The sequence below is a fragment of the Dipteris shenzhenensis genome, chromosome 30, assembly GCF_047967505.1.
Source record: "Dipteris shenzhenensis isolate YYH24624 ecotype China chromosome 30, Dip_SZ_1.0, whole genome shotgun sequence".
Taxonomy (NCBI): Eukaryota; Viridiplantae; Streptophyta; class Polypodiopsida; order Gleicheniales; family Dipteridaceae; genus Dipteris; species Dipteris shenzhenensis.
The window spans coordinates 39,569,908-39,583,906 of record NC_141625.1 but is presented as its reverse complement, the minus strand read 5'-3'; the positions used below and the strand labels follow the sequence as shown (position 1 = coordinate 39,583,906).

The following is a 13,999-nucleotide window of genomic DNA, read 5'->3' as shown; positions in this document are numbered from 1 at the left end:
CCAAGGTAGGACGAAAAGCTTATACGTCCCATAGTCTAGTGAATCTTGCTTTTACGTCCCATATCCACATTGGCACCCGAAGGACTAGCGTCAACCCAGAGAGGGGACAATAGAGCATTCGAACCCACCTTGGTAGAGGAGGGCTGTTGGAACAACTCGACTAATGGAGGGGATACCCCGGTTTGTACTTAGTGGGATTACAAGGAAACCTCCCTCCAAATAACAGAGCGTGAACCATATAGGCACCTAGGCTACAAGCTAACTGCCTTCATGCTCTTGGCATGGATGAGTAGAGCTCCAAGGCTCTAAGATAGTCTCTCAAGTAAATATAGAGTATAACATACACTGGCACCTCGCTTCAACCGGGAGCTGCGACCCCTTCCACTTAGGATATTGACATGAGGAGATGACTATATTGCACTAGAAATAGGGTTGATAATGAGTCAAGGGACATATGCCCTGTGGATATTCCCTTCGTGAACACTATTAAAAGAAGTACTAATGAAGTCGAACTCTTGAGCTCGACTGAAGTATACTTGTGCCCAGCTACTTATTACCACTTGAGTGATCCAGGAAGGACAGGGACCAAGTTGAGACCTCAGATCTTAGAAGAATGCTATGGTATTAGGTGTGATTATTCAACACGAGCATTTTTTATGTCTTATTGAGTTTTCAGGGATCATTATCAATGACAGTCTCCTACAACCCCTAGGATAACTGTATTTTATGGCAACAATATCACTTTTTTACTAAAATCTTGATGATTGACATTGTTGTAAGCTTGACTGCAATGTTTATATCAGGAATTATTCAAGGATATAATGAAAGCACTTGGTGACAGTAAGTAGTCACATTCCGTATGACCCTTAAGTCCTTTGGAAAGGAAAGATCACTAATACCAACTACAGACAGTAGGATTTATGAGAAAGATCTTTACGCTCTCTAATAATCACCACCATCAACATCCCCTTCTTAATAAGAAATTGTTGGGTTTGACAAGGATAACAACTGTGGCTGGGCCATGAAGCCTGCAGTCCCATAGTGCATTGTGTTCATGTTCTAACATGCTGTGCCTATGGATGGATGTAGGTGAGTCCAGCTACCTGCCTCAAATTTTGGATAAAAGGAAGGAAACTGAAGAGATGCATACAAACAACTCAGACCAATTTACAATGGTCCTTGGCTCAAGTACAATGGCCAAGGAAAAACACTTTTTGATACCCACAGGGTTTTTGACACTCTTTAATATTTACTTAGAGGTTCCATGAAAACAATATGGATTTGGTTAGTTAACTCTACACTGTAATCTGTTTATTACACAAACCAGACATTTTCAATGGATGTTCATGTTCCTGATCAATCTATACTTTGACAGATTGGAACTTATGATTGAGAAAGGTTTAGGAATGACTATGTTTGAATTCTGCATTCTTATATACAAATAGCATGAAGGTTCCAAACTATTAAATTGATAATAATGATGCCCCTGCAATGGAATAGTATGAATACACCAACTGTAAATGCAAAATGCATCACCCTCATGCACCTAAGGCAAGAGGAGCAATAGAAACATGGGAATGTAGAGGCATTGGAAAAAAGGCTTTTTACATGGGAATCAAGAGGATGTAGTAGGGAAGAAGTAGATAATACTGTCTTAGTAGGTAACACACACACACACACACACACACACACACATGCGCGCACGCGCGCGCGTGCACACACACACACACACACACACACACACACACACACACACACACACACACACATGTATACTCCCCTAACTATGAATTATTCTTTTATGTACCCTCGGTGAAATCTCCCCTTTACATTGTATTTTTAACCACCCCATACACCAAGCCCACTAATCATCCCATACCTCTACTAATCCCTTCTCAACCCATGCACTAATCCCTTCTCAACGCATGCACTCATTCGCTCCTTACTCCACTTGTGACTTTTTTTTTAAAAAATTATCTAAGAATCCATATGGTTGTCTATATTCCTAGGTAAAGCGATAACAAGCCGGGGAAAACATGCATTACCTATCTACCCAAACATAACTTTGATGTTTTAACACCTAGTTTGTTTGGATGGTAGTAGGTAAGTGGACCTTGACCTTGGAACCTGGACAGGATTGACATCTTTTTTCAATATTATGTTTGAAAATCTCAACATTACTAAAAATTCTTAATTTTGGTCTTTTTTTTTTGGGTTGCAAACTCTAGTTGTTGCATTTTTCAACTTAGATGTCTCAAACATTTTTTCCTTATATGTTTCCCTTTTTTACTTTTTATCTAATTGATGGAATTAATTGTATGGCTCAATTGTTGATGGGACTTTTTAATCTAAACACACACACACACACACACACACACACACACCCTCCCCTCGGGAACCTTTGCAGTCTTAGGAGACTTATCTATGAGTTGTCTCTATTTGGAGGCTTGTGGACATGACTTTGGGGTTGGATCTAAGTGGTATATTTTTGTCTAAGAGCTGAAACTACAAGCCTTAATGACTAATTAATGAATGGTGTGGGGGCTATATGTAGTTGAACTGCATTGCCACACCTACAAGAACACCAACATAATAACTTCTTCCTGGGGAGGAGCTCCAAAGGAAATTGGAGTCCACGAGTATCCAGTTAAGTACTGATAGGCTGCTCGTAAATGAGATGTGGCTCATAAATACACGGATTGTTTTCCCTCATTAAGAGGTTTAACCCAGAAGTACACGGACGAAACTCAAGTGGACATTTGCTTCAAGGCATCGGGAAGTGCTCCCTTTACTCACCCCATCCCAACACCACGAGTAGAACCTTTTTCTTAACGAGTTTCACATAAGCTCTATCCTTCCCTCGTGGTTTCATCTCCCTTTTATCCAATTGAGAGGTGAATTCTCTGAAGTGAGCAGGAGATTGCGATCTGAGAGCATCTAGAAGCAAGAAAGTCATAGTTTTCTGCCTATTGTATGATAAAAGAAATGCGAGGCTCTGTGAAGAATGTGAGAGCAGTGAAGCCTCAAAATTTTTTTGGTTAGTTGTGGAAGGAGATGCGGAACCCTCTCAAGTGTGTGTGAACCAAATCAAGCTTCATGACTGTGAACTACAACAAGGTGTGATACATTTGGAATGACTAAACTGGAGTTTTGTTGTTTTGGTCTATTTCTATTCTCTGTTTTGGTAGCCCATATGGGGATGTGTTGGAATGCCAGGAAGTTATGAACGTTTAGGAATCGATGGGTTCTACAAGCATGGACTCCCCTGTTTGTGAAGGAAGGCGCTTTTGAATCCCAGAGCTTAGTTTTGGCACCCATAATAGAGGCATTACACTCAATGATCATTCCTGCCTCTACTAGAGACGCTCTACACTACGGATGCATAGAGGACAATAGTTCCTTTTATCAACAAGCTATAAAGCGATCATTAGGATAGCTGCGAAGCTATTCAGTTCCCTATGCATTCTCTCAGGACACTGATGGTCTGAGGAAGGCCGGCTACCATCTGGTTTCTTGGAGCCCTCATACATTAACATCTCGTCTCTCTTAGGTTGTATAAATACAACTACTTTATAAGTTCCCAAGTTAAGATTACGGTATGTAGCTACTTTTGCAAGTGCATCGTGGCACTCTGATAATTGCTTGTTAATGCATCGTAGCACTAAGGAAAATGGCTCTTTGGAGCTCTGTTTTGGAGTGCAACACCCACGGTGAGCAGGCCGTGTCTGTGGAACTTGTGGGCATGGAGGCCAGCTAAAACTTGTGGGCAAGGCTCCGTTTGAAACTCGTAGTTCTAGAGCATGAAACTCGGCGTATTATTTGCTTTAGACACTCCTCGGTAGTTCTTGATCTCAGGAATGGCTACTATCCTCCCATGACAGTTTCTTAAGAGCATGCAATGAGTTTGCTTATTCAAGTGACAAGGACAGGTCGGCCGCAAGTTGTGTGTTATCCCTTTATTCTATGAAGCATTTCACCTAGTGAAAGAAGCACTTTGCTTGTGATGAGCTGCTTGAGATCTGCCTCTACTCCCAACTCCCTATGTTTTGTATGGGGATTATATGATTGGTTACTACCTACTGTAAGTTGTTCCGATTGGTTACTACCAGTTGAACTCCCATAGCATGCTGGCCTTGATCTCTTCCTATAGACCAGTATTCCATGGAGTCCATCTCTTACATAGTTGTTGCTCCAAAAATCGTTTTCCTTCTTGTAGATCCTTGGGAGATGGCTGCCCTTAGAGCAATCTTCTTGTAGATCCTTCTCACTTTCATGCCCCTTAGCCTTCGATTCCCAATCCAAGACCTTGTAGTATAAGTGACACTCTAATATCAACTGCCTGTTTCGGTTGGGCATCTTTGCTTGTGAAGGATCCTCGCATATTCACCTTTGCTTTTATTTTGATCAAGTGCCCCATAGCATATGAGAGAACTCCTCGATGGAGAGACATGGTGGGAAATTGCCTTCATGACAAAAGAATACTTGTATGCTATGCCTGTCAAAAGAATGTAAGATCATGCTAAACCTAGTGCACTCAAGATTAGTAGAAGAACTAAGGAGGCTCAAAGCACACTAAATAAGACATAAGAGGGAGATTGAAAATCTATATCTCTTGCAATATATATTCTCAACAATACATGATAGGCTTCTTATATAGAGAGAGCCCTTTGAATAGTCAACACATGTGGGATCCTCTCATCCACATCTCTCCTTGTGGATATCCTCAATCCACATCATGTAGTCCACATCTTGGGGTGGCTACTTTAATACATTCCTTAGTACATACCTTTGCCCTTTAATCTATGTGCTCATGGCACCATATCTCAACACCTCCCCTTGGTGCCATAACCCTTTGGCTACTGCAAGGTGGTCAGATGTGAGTTACAAATCCATCACCTCCCCTTAGTGCTTGCATTGCTACTTAAGGTGGTCAAGTGTGGTTTTTACATGTCAATACCTCCCCTGGGTGCTTTCATAGCTACTCTCAGGTGGTCAGGTTTGATTACAAAAAATATAGGCAAGGTTGGCAAGGTTTTTGCTTTTCAATACATTCCATTGATGTCACCTTTTGGCTCATGGCTTGATGATGATGGCGTTTGCTTCTTTGCTTGGTGTAGCTTCATGCATGATGCTTTGTTCTTCCATGTGCCTTGGTGCTTTGTGTGTGGATGCCATGCTACGTGCTATGGTCATCTCATGCACTTGTGCTTTTGGCATGCTTATGACAATAATGTGTGCATTCATGCTTTGCTTTTCCAATTGTTGCAAAGGTCTTACCAATTGATTTCTTTCAATATTGGCAGTGTCTAATTGCATACAATGATTATGACTTGACAAGCACGTAGAGCCTAAGAAGACGATCACTTTTCCTTTTTGGAGCATGTCCAAATTCTTCCTGGATTGCAAGTTATGGCTTGTTGAAGGTTTTATGAAGAAGAGGGGGCCTTGATGATGTGGCATAGGCATTCATATGCTGCACTCACACTGTGCTTAGCAAGAAGCTGTGTGCTTAGGTGGAACTTTTAACTAACCACATAACTTAACCATAGCTATGTTTGACCTTACTAGAGTTAAGTCTTATCTGCCACCTGGCACTCTGCTAACCAAAGACCACTAAACCATGCAGGAGTTAGCTAAACTGAACCACGGGTCCTATCTGCCACGTGGATTTTCCAAGGAAGCCTTACAAAAAATGAAGTTTGCAGCAGGGAGCTCGGGGCGACGCACGATTGCGCTCTCAATCTCGATTTCGTTGAAGGTGATCGGAGGTTGGGCGCTATGGCACGTCGCGGAGTCGATCGTTTGGAGAAGACGTAGTCGTGTGCTGTTGGCGTATCTTCTGCTGTAGGTCTAGCTTGCAGAGGCCGTAGGTGGAGCAAAGGCAGAGAAGGCACAGTCCGTTGAGGGAGCCGAAGATGCATGTAGGAGGCATCTTCGCTGCCAACAGCTATGGCAGAGATTTTATTCAGTGGACAAAGTGTCGTAGCAGGGGGTAGAGCAGTTGCCGTTTGGAAATGGCGAGGAGGTTGTTGTAGCCAACTGTGAAGCAAACATAGCGGTAGGAATCCGAAATAGAGATCCGATAGTGCAAGCAAGCTGGAGAAGCGAACGGAATGCTACAGAAGAGCAGTATGCTGTGAGATTTGAGTTGGGTTCTTCAAACTCGTGTGTGCTTCCCGAATGCTTAGCGCAGGGTGAAAAAAGCTCTGTCCAAACATCGGATCAGATGAATGAAGGCGTTGCTCCTCGAATCAACAGGACCTTGCCTTCTTAGTTGCCTGTATGGCTTACCGGCTGCATTGTGAACGTTGTGCCTTTGGAGACGACGCCAGTGCTCAGCCTTGTAGAAGGCCATTGAAGCTGAGTTGGTCTGGTGGGCTATGGAGGCCGTGCCATTAGCATCGTGAAACAAAGATGGGCTACAGCCTTGGTAGAGGACGTTGGCAGTTGGTGAAGCTTTGGCGCATGTCCGAGATGTTGTTGTTGATCCTCAAGAAGAGCTTTTGAGGTTTCGCTGAAGGCTGAGGCTAAGATAGAGTAGCTTGTTGCTAGAGCCGTAGTAGTGAGTTGCTTGAAGTTGCTTTCATAGGCTATTGTATGGAGACTTTGGAGTCGCTAAGCCTCTGTGTGCATGGAGCTAGAGCCTTTGTTGCAGCTCGGATTGATGAAGTCTTGGCTGGCACTTGTGAGGAGTAGAATAGGACTTCCTAGTTCTCTCAAAGTAGGATAGAATGGAATCTAAGATCTCTTCCTCACAAGAATGGAAATGATGAGAACTCTCATGAATCTCTTGAGAAGAATGCTCACAAGGGACTCTCAATCACCCTAAAACTAATCTAGGTTTAGCTAAACCTGCTCTGATACCATGTCAAAAGAATGTAAGATCATGCTAAACCTAGTGCACTCAAGATTAGTAGAAGAACTAAGGAGGCTCAAAGCACACTAAATAAGGGATGCGTCAATTTTATGAGCAAAAACCTATGAGCAGGTTTATCCGAGCATGTTTTTCAAGAGATTTTTAAAAATGTTTTTCTTTAGGAAACATGGTTTTTACACTTTTATTTTCACTAGAACTAGATCCCTTTATCATAAAAATATACAGACTAGTCACTCATTCATTTTTACACAACATAATTTTCTTATTTAGAGACATCCCTTTGTACCCCTATTATTACCTTAAAAAAGTGTTGATTCCTTTAAGAAACATTCCTCATAATCACTCTCAATGTAATAATACTATGCATATATAATTACTTATTAACACATTTATATCATATGGCAATATCTTGTTAGTGTTTTTATAGCATATTTATGGACATGTTTCTAAAGAAGTTTAAATTACTATAAATAAGTATTAACTTGGGCTTATATATCACTCTCATAAAATACATGTAATATTTAATACTATATATGAAAGATTTTCCAAAATATAACTCCATAGATGTGCTCAAATGGGGTGTTCCGATCAAATTGAGTGGTTGAATGACTATATTTGGACATTGGATATGAAAGTTATGTCACTTTTAAAAGTGCTGTCCAAGGTAGTTTCGCCAGCGAAACTACCTTGGGAGACTTGCTTCAAAGGGGTTTCGCTGGCGAAACTACCTGGATGGCTTGCTTCAATGAATTTTCTTTGAAGAAACTCTTTCATGAAGATAGGTTGAGAGAGGGTTTTCAATGTCACCCCCTATTAAGTAAAAGTTGTAAGAAGGATCATAAGGGAATTTTTATAGAGAAGTCTACTCTACATGTGGGTTTCTTCAAAAGCCATCCCATTATGCTCTCACCATTCCTACAGATTCACCTAAATATTTTTGTATAAAATAGGCATTGCTATAATACTTTGCATATTTCTAAGTGAAACTATGTTTTCTTCTGATTGATTTTTGCCATATTTATGCATAGTTGGAAGCTTTTTTTTTCCTTCGCTCGGACGCTCGGAAGATTTCGCTCAAAAAATGCTCGTCCCCCTAAATAAGACATAAGAGGGAGATTGAAAATCTATATCTCTTGCAATATATATTCTCAACAATACATGATAGGCTTCTTATATAGAGAGAGCCCTTTGAATAGTCAACACATGTGGGATCCTCTCATCCACATCTCTCCTTGTGGATATCCTCAATCCACATCATGTAGTCCACATCTTAGGGTGGCTACTTTAATACATTCCTTAGTACATACCTTTGCCCTTTAATCTATGTGCTCATGGCACCATATCTCAACAATGCCTTTCATTTAAAGATTGCTACATAGTGATCGATGAGGGGTTATGATCTTCTTACGATGATTGGATTGGCTTGAATACTTTGTATACTGACTTGTGTGATTTATGCTGAAGTTCTATGGCACTTAGAGATACATTGATCTTTTCCATAATACTCACCCTGAGTGGCAGCCTAACGATTATAGTCAGTCATAGTTGTGATCTCTATGTCAGTCTCAAGAGACGGCATTCTTGTTATTTTGGTCTCTGTAATTTGTAATTTTTAACTCTTTTACACTCAGAATTTGATACTCACTGTTTTGCATAGAGAGAGAGAGAGAGAGAGAGAGAGAGAGAGAGAGATCCATTTACACATCACACACACACACACACACACACACACCCCCTTCGAGGACCTTTGCACACGTGTGCACATGACACATGCACACATGCACATTCGCACACTTGCACATACATACACATGCACGTACACAATGTATTTGCATGTGCACACATGCGTAGAGAGAGAGAGAGAGAGAGAGAGAGAGAGAGAGAGAGAGAGAGAGAGAGAGAGAGAGATACATCTATTAGAATGTTTGAAAGTCTCTCATTTGGAATTTAGAAAATATTTTATCCCGTCAACTTTCTACAGTTGTTTACTTGACCTTATGCCTCGAACTTTAAAGACCATTCATTTCCTTCAATTCTCTAGAACAATTTACTTGACCTTCTAGGACCCCTTACCTTTTATAAGTGAGACGATGATGATAATGATAATGGTTTACATTTGATGTAGATGATACAATTATTGGTTGATGAGCTTGACAATGATGCCAAAAAGCAACAACATGGGGTCAATGGGTTGGGATTGAAAAGTGTTATGACAATAATATTAATGTCATCCCTTCATGTTCATCTATGCAAACAGTTGAAATGTAAAGATTGCTAATTATTTTATGAAATTGAATTGGGAAATTAAACATACAATGCAATCATTAAGAGGCCCTTGAATTGTAATTGAGTTGGAAAATCCAACAAAGAGTCCCTTGAATTGTAATTGAGTTGGAAAATCCAACAAAGAGTCCCTTGAATTGTAATTGAGTTGGAAAATCCAACAAAGTTAGGGCAAAAATATATAAAGATCATCATGGGTCCCTTGACTTATAATTGAGTTTAAAAAATCCAATGATGTTAGGGCAAAAATATAGAGAGATCATTATGAGTCCCTTGACTTGTAATTGAGTTGGAAAAGTCAAATGATATTAGGGGAAAATATATTAAATTTAGTAAAGGATAGAGTTGAAGCGGATGAGGGCGAATAAAGTAAGCAACGTTATTTCTTTTTAATATTTTTGTCTTTGCTTTTTGTTGATGGAGATTGCTTCGAGTGTGCCACCCACTTCAAAAGAAAAATCTCATGTAAAGATATAATATCAAATTCAAAATAAGAAGAGACACTTATTTTATAACTTGGTGCATGTCCTCTTGAAGGGAGAACGTGCTTTATTGGTATGGGTCTCCTTCCTTTATTTGCATCCACCATGAGAGTTTAAAATCCTATAATATGGTAAACATCAAACTTTTTTGTCTATCTCTCTTTCTCTCTCTTTCTCTCTCTCTCTCACACACACACACACACACACACACACACACACACACACACACACACACACACACACACACACAGATGCACACGCACGTGTTCATGCACATATGTGCACACCCGCACGTGCGTGCATATGCACATGCGTGCGTACGCACACACACACGGTGTGTGTGTGTGTGCGCATAGGTGTGTGCATGTGTGTCTGTGTGCTTGCAATGCATATACACACACACACGCATGCACAAACACACATGTGCACATGAGAGAGAGAGAGAGAGAGAGAGAGAGAGAGAGAGAGAGAGAGATTTGTGAGAATGTTTGCAACCCTTTCATTTAAAGTTTTCCTTATGTTTTCGGAACCATTTACAAAACATTATACATTGATTTTTGGTAGAAATTGGTATTGAGAGATGATGATACTGATAATGACTGGCATTTGACATGGATGAGGCAATCGTGGGTTGAGTAGCTTGACATGTTCCCAGAAAAACAATGACTTCAAATTCTAAGAGGGAAAATTACATTTTCATTACCGTCTATTCAAACACATAAGTTTGCTAATTACAAACGAAAATTGAACCATAGGGGAAGATGTAAGGACAAAATTTAGTTTGCTTTTTGAAATTATAACATTTGAGTAGTTTGTTGCAGTGATCCACATTAGGAGATGTCTGTCTAGAGACGTTATTCGGTGGTGAAGGATGATTTGGACATGTCACCCATAACTTTGGGATCCTGATCCATGCGATATGCCGTGATCTTGTACCCTCTGAATCAAGAAGTCCCCTTTTAGTTTTTTTTTTTTTTGGGCGGTGAAAGTATCAATTTTATTAGATAAAGGAAAAAAAAGGGGGAAAAAGAAGTCCCCTTTTAGTTTATCCTTTGGTTTTGATGGAAGTGGGCATTGAGGTGTTGGTGAAAGAATGGCGGGTCATAAAACATTGAAGTTGTTTTTGTTAAGAAAGGCCTGATGGAGGCTTTTTTGCAATACACCCACACACAAATATATGCATCCGCAAGAGCTACTTGAAAGGTGGTTTGATTTTTGCGGCTAGGCAAAAGTGGTGCCTAGGAGTGTCCAAATTCCTCTCCTCAAAACAAAGCAAAAGTTCTTGCGTGCAACTCAAGCTAAAGTAAAATGCATAGAATCTTTGGGCCGTTGACTAGCCATATTTCTAAGGGATTTTGCTTCTAATCTGATCCCTTTGCAAAGTGGCTTTTGTGGGTTCTGTATTTGTGCGTTTAGTTGGGCAAATTGGCTTCTAATTTGAAGATTTGCAGATGACGATTCAAACACCCAAGATAAAAGCACTCAACACGCTGTGAAATGTCATTCTTTGGCTATTCAAGAAATCTGCAGATTGTTTTGACCCGTGACTGCGCACTAAGAACAAGCAAGCCAGTCACAACACACTTCAATACCCTGTGAACGTCTGTCATGCTTTTGCTACTCAATCTGGCGACTGTTTTGACCCTCAAAAAAGCTTGCAGAATCTAAACAGTCTGAGCTTGCCACATGACTCTGGTCCCCTGCCCACACAGAAAAGCAACCACCAGCCTCTGAATTCATTGATGTATTAGTTTTGGAAAAAATGGCAAACAGTTGCTCTCCACAAAAAGCTAAAGAATTCATCTTTCCACTGACGCAAATCAGATCTCCATCTCCTGTCAAGTAAGGCTTGTGAGAGATGAGTTGCTGGTCAGGATCTTAGTGCTGTATGTACGTTGTACCCATCTTCAAAGCTCTATTTTCAGACCTGAAACAAACCCCTGGATTTCACTCTCCACGTTGATCTCTTTCAGCAGCCCCGGAAATCTCTTACAGTTGTCATCTCTTCCATTCGTACTCCAAACAACAATTTATTATCAGTCTTGCATGAACTTGTAGCTTGTTGTCTGAGCACCTTGCTTGAGCTTCAAAATAGCAGCTTCTCGCCTAACATGATTCATCTGATCAGTCTTGCTTGAACTTGTAGACCATCATGATCTTGCTTGAGCTTGAAAGCAGTAGCTTCTCGCCCAACATGATTTATCTGATCAGTCTTGCCTGAGCATATTTATTAGCTCCTGCCTAGCATTGCTTGAGGCTCTGAGCTTGTGGCTTTTTTGTTCCTAGCATCGCCTGAGGCTCTGATCTTGCCCAAGCTTAAATCATCGATCTTGCTTGAGCTTTGCAGCTTCTTGTCTAATACTCCATCAGTCCTTTTAGTAGCTCCTTCCATCAAATATGATTCTCTGCCACAAGCTTGTCATCACAGCCTCTGATCGCCTTGTAGGCTTGTACGGCATGCCAATTTTTTTAATCACTTTTTTTTGACAACTCTCTTTTGTCCCGGATGTAACAAAGCCATTCAGGCGATAAGCTCGAGGAAGCTTGCTATTAGCCGCTGTAAATTGTGGCAATTCCGTGTAAGCGGCGAGGTCTTTGCTCACGGCATTCTGAGTCTACACGCATGCTCTCACTTTTCACGAGCCTTCTCCCTCAATAACACCCCCCTTCATCTCGCTCATCTTGCACTTTCTTAGATAAACCCAGCCCCTTTCAAAAGCCTTGCACAAGCGAACTCAAGTTGTAGCATGTAGCTTCCTTGCAAGTAGCCATGAACGACTTATATGCCCAGTCTCAGGAGTCCGATTACATATGGCGTCACCACAGACATGAGCTGTTGGAGAACCAGTGCACCTCTGTGCTGGTAAAGCGGATCCGTGCCCCAGTAAATGTGGTAAGTCTTTCGATGCAGTCTCCAGAAGTTTTCTGCGGGTACAAACGACGCTGTTTTTGGGCCTACTGCCCGATGGTGGCTCCAAGGATGAAAATTCTACTTGTTTTGCAGGTGTGGTCGCTCGTTCGAAAATTCGACGAACCGCAAAGATACAAGCCTTTTGTTCACAGTTGCAGTTTCCAAGGGGACGTAATCGTAGGAAGCGTTAGAGACGTCTGTGTGGTCTCGGGCCTTCCCGCCACTAACAGCACAGAAAAGCTAGAAGTGCTTGATGATCTTCAGCACGTTTTTAGCTACAGAATTCTAGGCGGAGATCACCGGCTGCAGGTACGTATGCTAACTCTCAAATTATCACAATAGATGCACCAAGAATCAGCGTCGAAGTCTGTGGACATATGAGTCATTGATTAAGGAATCGTGAGGCTGTCTTTCTTCGAAACGAGGACAAAAGAAGAGTTTTACTGCGCAGATCGATGTCTTCAAGTTTTGGGCATTTCTGGATGGTTGCAGAATTATCGGTCGATGATCACTCTGCACGCCGAGATGATGGACGGAAGGCCGGGGACGTTGGTGATTGAATCATATGTGGTAGATGTTCCAGAAGGGAATACTAAGGATGAAACCAAATACTTTGTGGAGGCCTTGATAAAATGGAATTTGAAGTCTCTTGCCGAGGTATCAGAGCGAGTTGCTTCCCAAGAACACTCGAGGGTACCTGATGAAACTTGACAGCTATAATTAGTTCACCGAATGTAGGGATGGTTTGCTTTTCTCAAAATGCAACTGATCTTCACCACCTTCTTCAGATGGCCAGCATCACCACCTTCATTTTGTCACATGAATGCCTTGCTGTTTGCTTTCAGAACTCTGGTTGTGCATGTCCGTCTGTGAGTTTGTAAAGATGGCTCTCTGTACTAAAGATGTCTCTCTCGAATTACTCTCAGAAAGAGCCTGCAGCTTGTTCACTGGTCTTTCTGAATTGTAGCCGGTAATGTTTGTGCTGCAGAGACAAATGGATTATGTGTGTACAGTGTATGAGATATTTCTTTGTGTCTATGAGTGTGTGTGTGTGTGTTTTTGAAAGAGAGAGAGAGAGAGAGAGAGAGAGAGAGAGAGATTAAAAAGCCATTCTAAAGATACGTATCTTATGTGTGCACATGGGCATGTGCATGCACAAGAGTGTGTGTTGTATGTATGCACGCATGTGTGTGTGTATACACAAAAGAGTGTGTGTGTGTGAGAGAGAGAGAGAGAGAGAGAGAGAGGGCATATGCTTTACACATTGAATGGAGGGAGTTGATGATGTGCTATGCATAAGCGAAGCTCAAAGTTTTAAACTATACGGGTGACCTTCAAACGCTTGTGGTTTTCATTTACATGCATAGGAAGCCATGATGGCAAACCCTTGAGACAAATTGGCAATCCTTACAACAGTGTCTTGCCATTCAAATTCTACACAAGTTT

The 13,999-nt window shown here is 41.2% G+C and overlaps 1 protein-coding gene across 1 annotated transcript; it reads left to right on the top strand.

Moving 5' to 3' along the window:
- The first annotated feature begins 11,423 nt into the window (after positions 1–11,423).
- Positions 11,424–13,589, top strand: LOC147882097 (abscisic acid receptor PYL8-like). The gene is made up of 3 exons (XM_087401648.1): positions 11,424–12,535; positions 12,647–12,862; positions 13,046–13,589. The coding sequence occupies exons 1-3, from the start codon at positions 12,413–12,415 to the stop codon at positions 13,262–13,264; spliced, it is 558 nt and encodes a 185-aa protein (XP_087257774.1). The 5' UTR covers positions 11,424–12,412; the 3' UTR covers positions 13,265–13,589.
- The last annotated feature ends 410 nt before the right edge of the window (positions 13,590–13,999 follow it).

Coding starts and splice junctions, on each gene's coding strand:
- LOC147882097 (XM_087401648.1), top strand. CDS start 12,413: ATGAACGACTTATATGCCCAGTCTCAGGAGTCCGATTACATATGGCGT. Junction 12,536..12,646: donor TCCGTGCCCCAGTAAATGTG/GTAAGTCTTTCG, acceptor CTTGTTTTGCAG/GTGTGGTCGCTCGTTCGAAA. Junction 12,863..13,045: donor GCGGAGATCACCGGCTGCAG/GTACGTATGCTA, acceptor GGATGGTTGCAG/AATTATCGGTCGATGATCAC.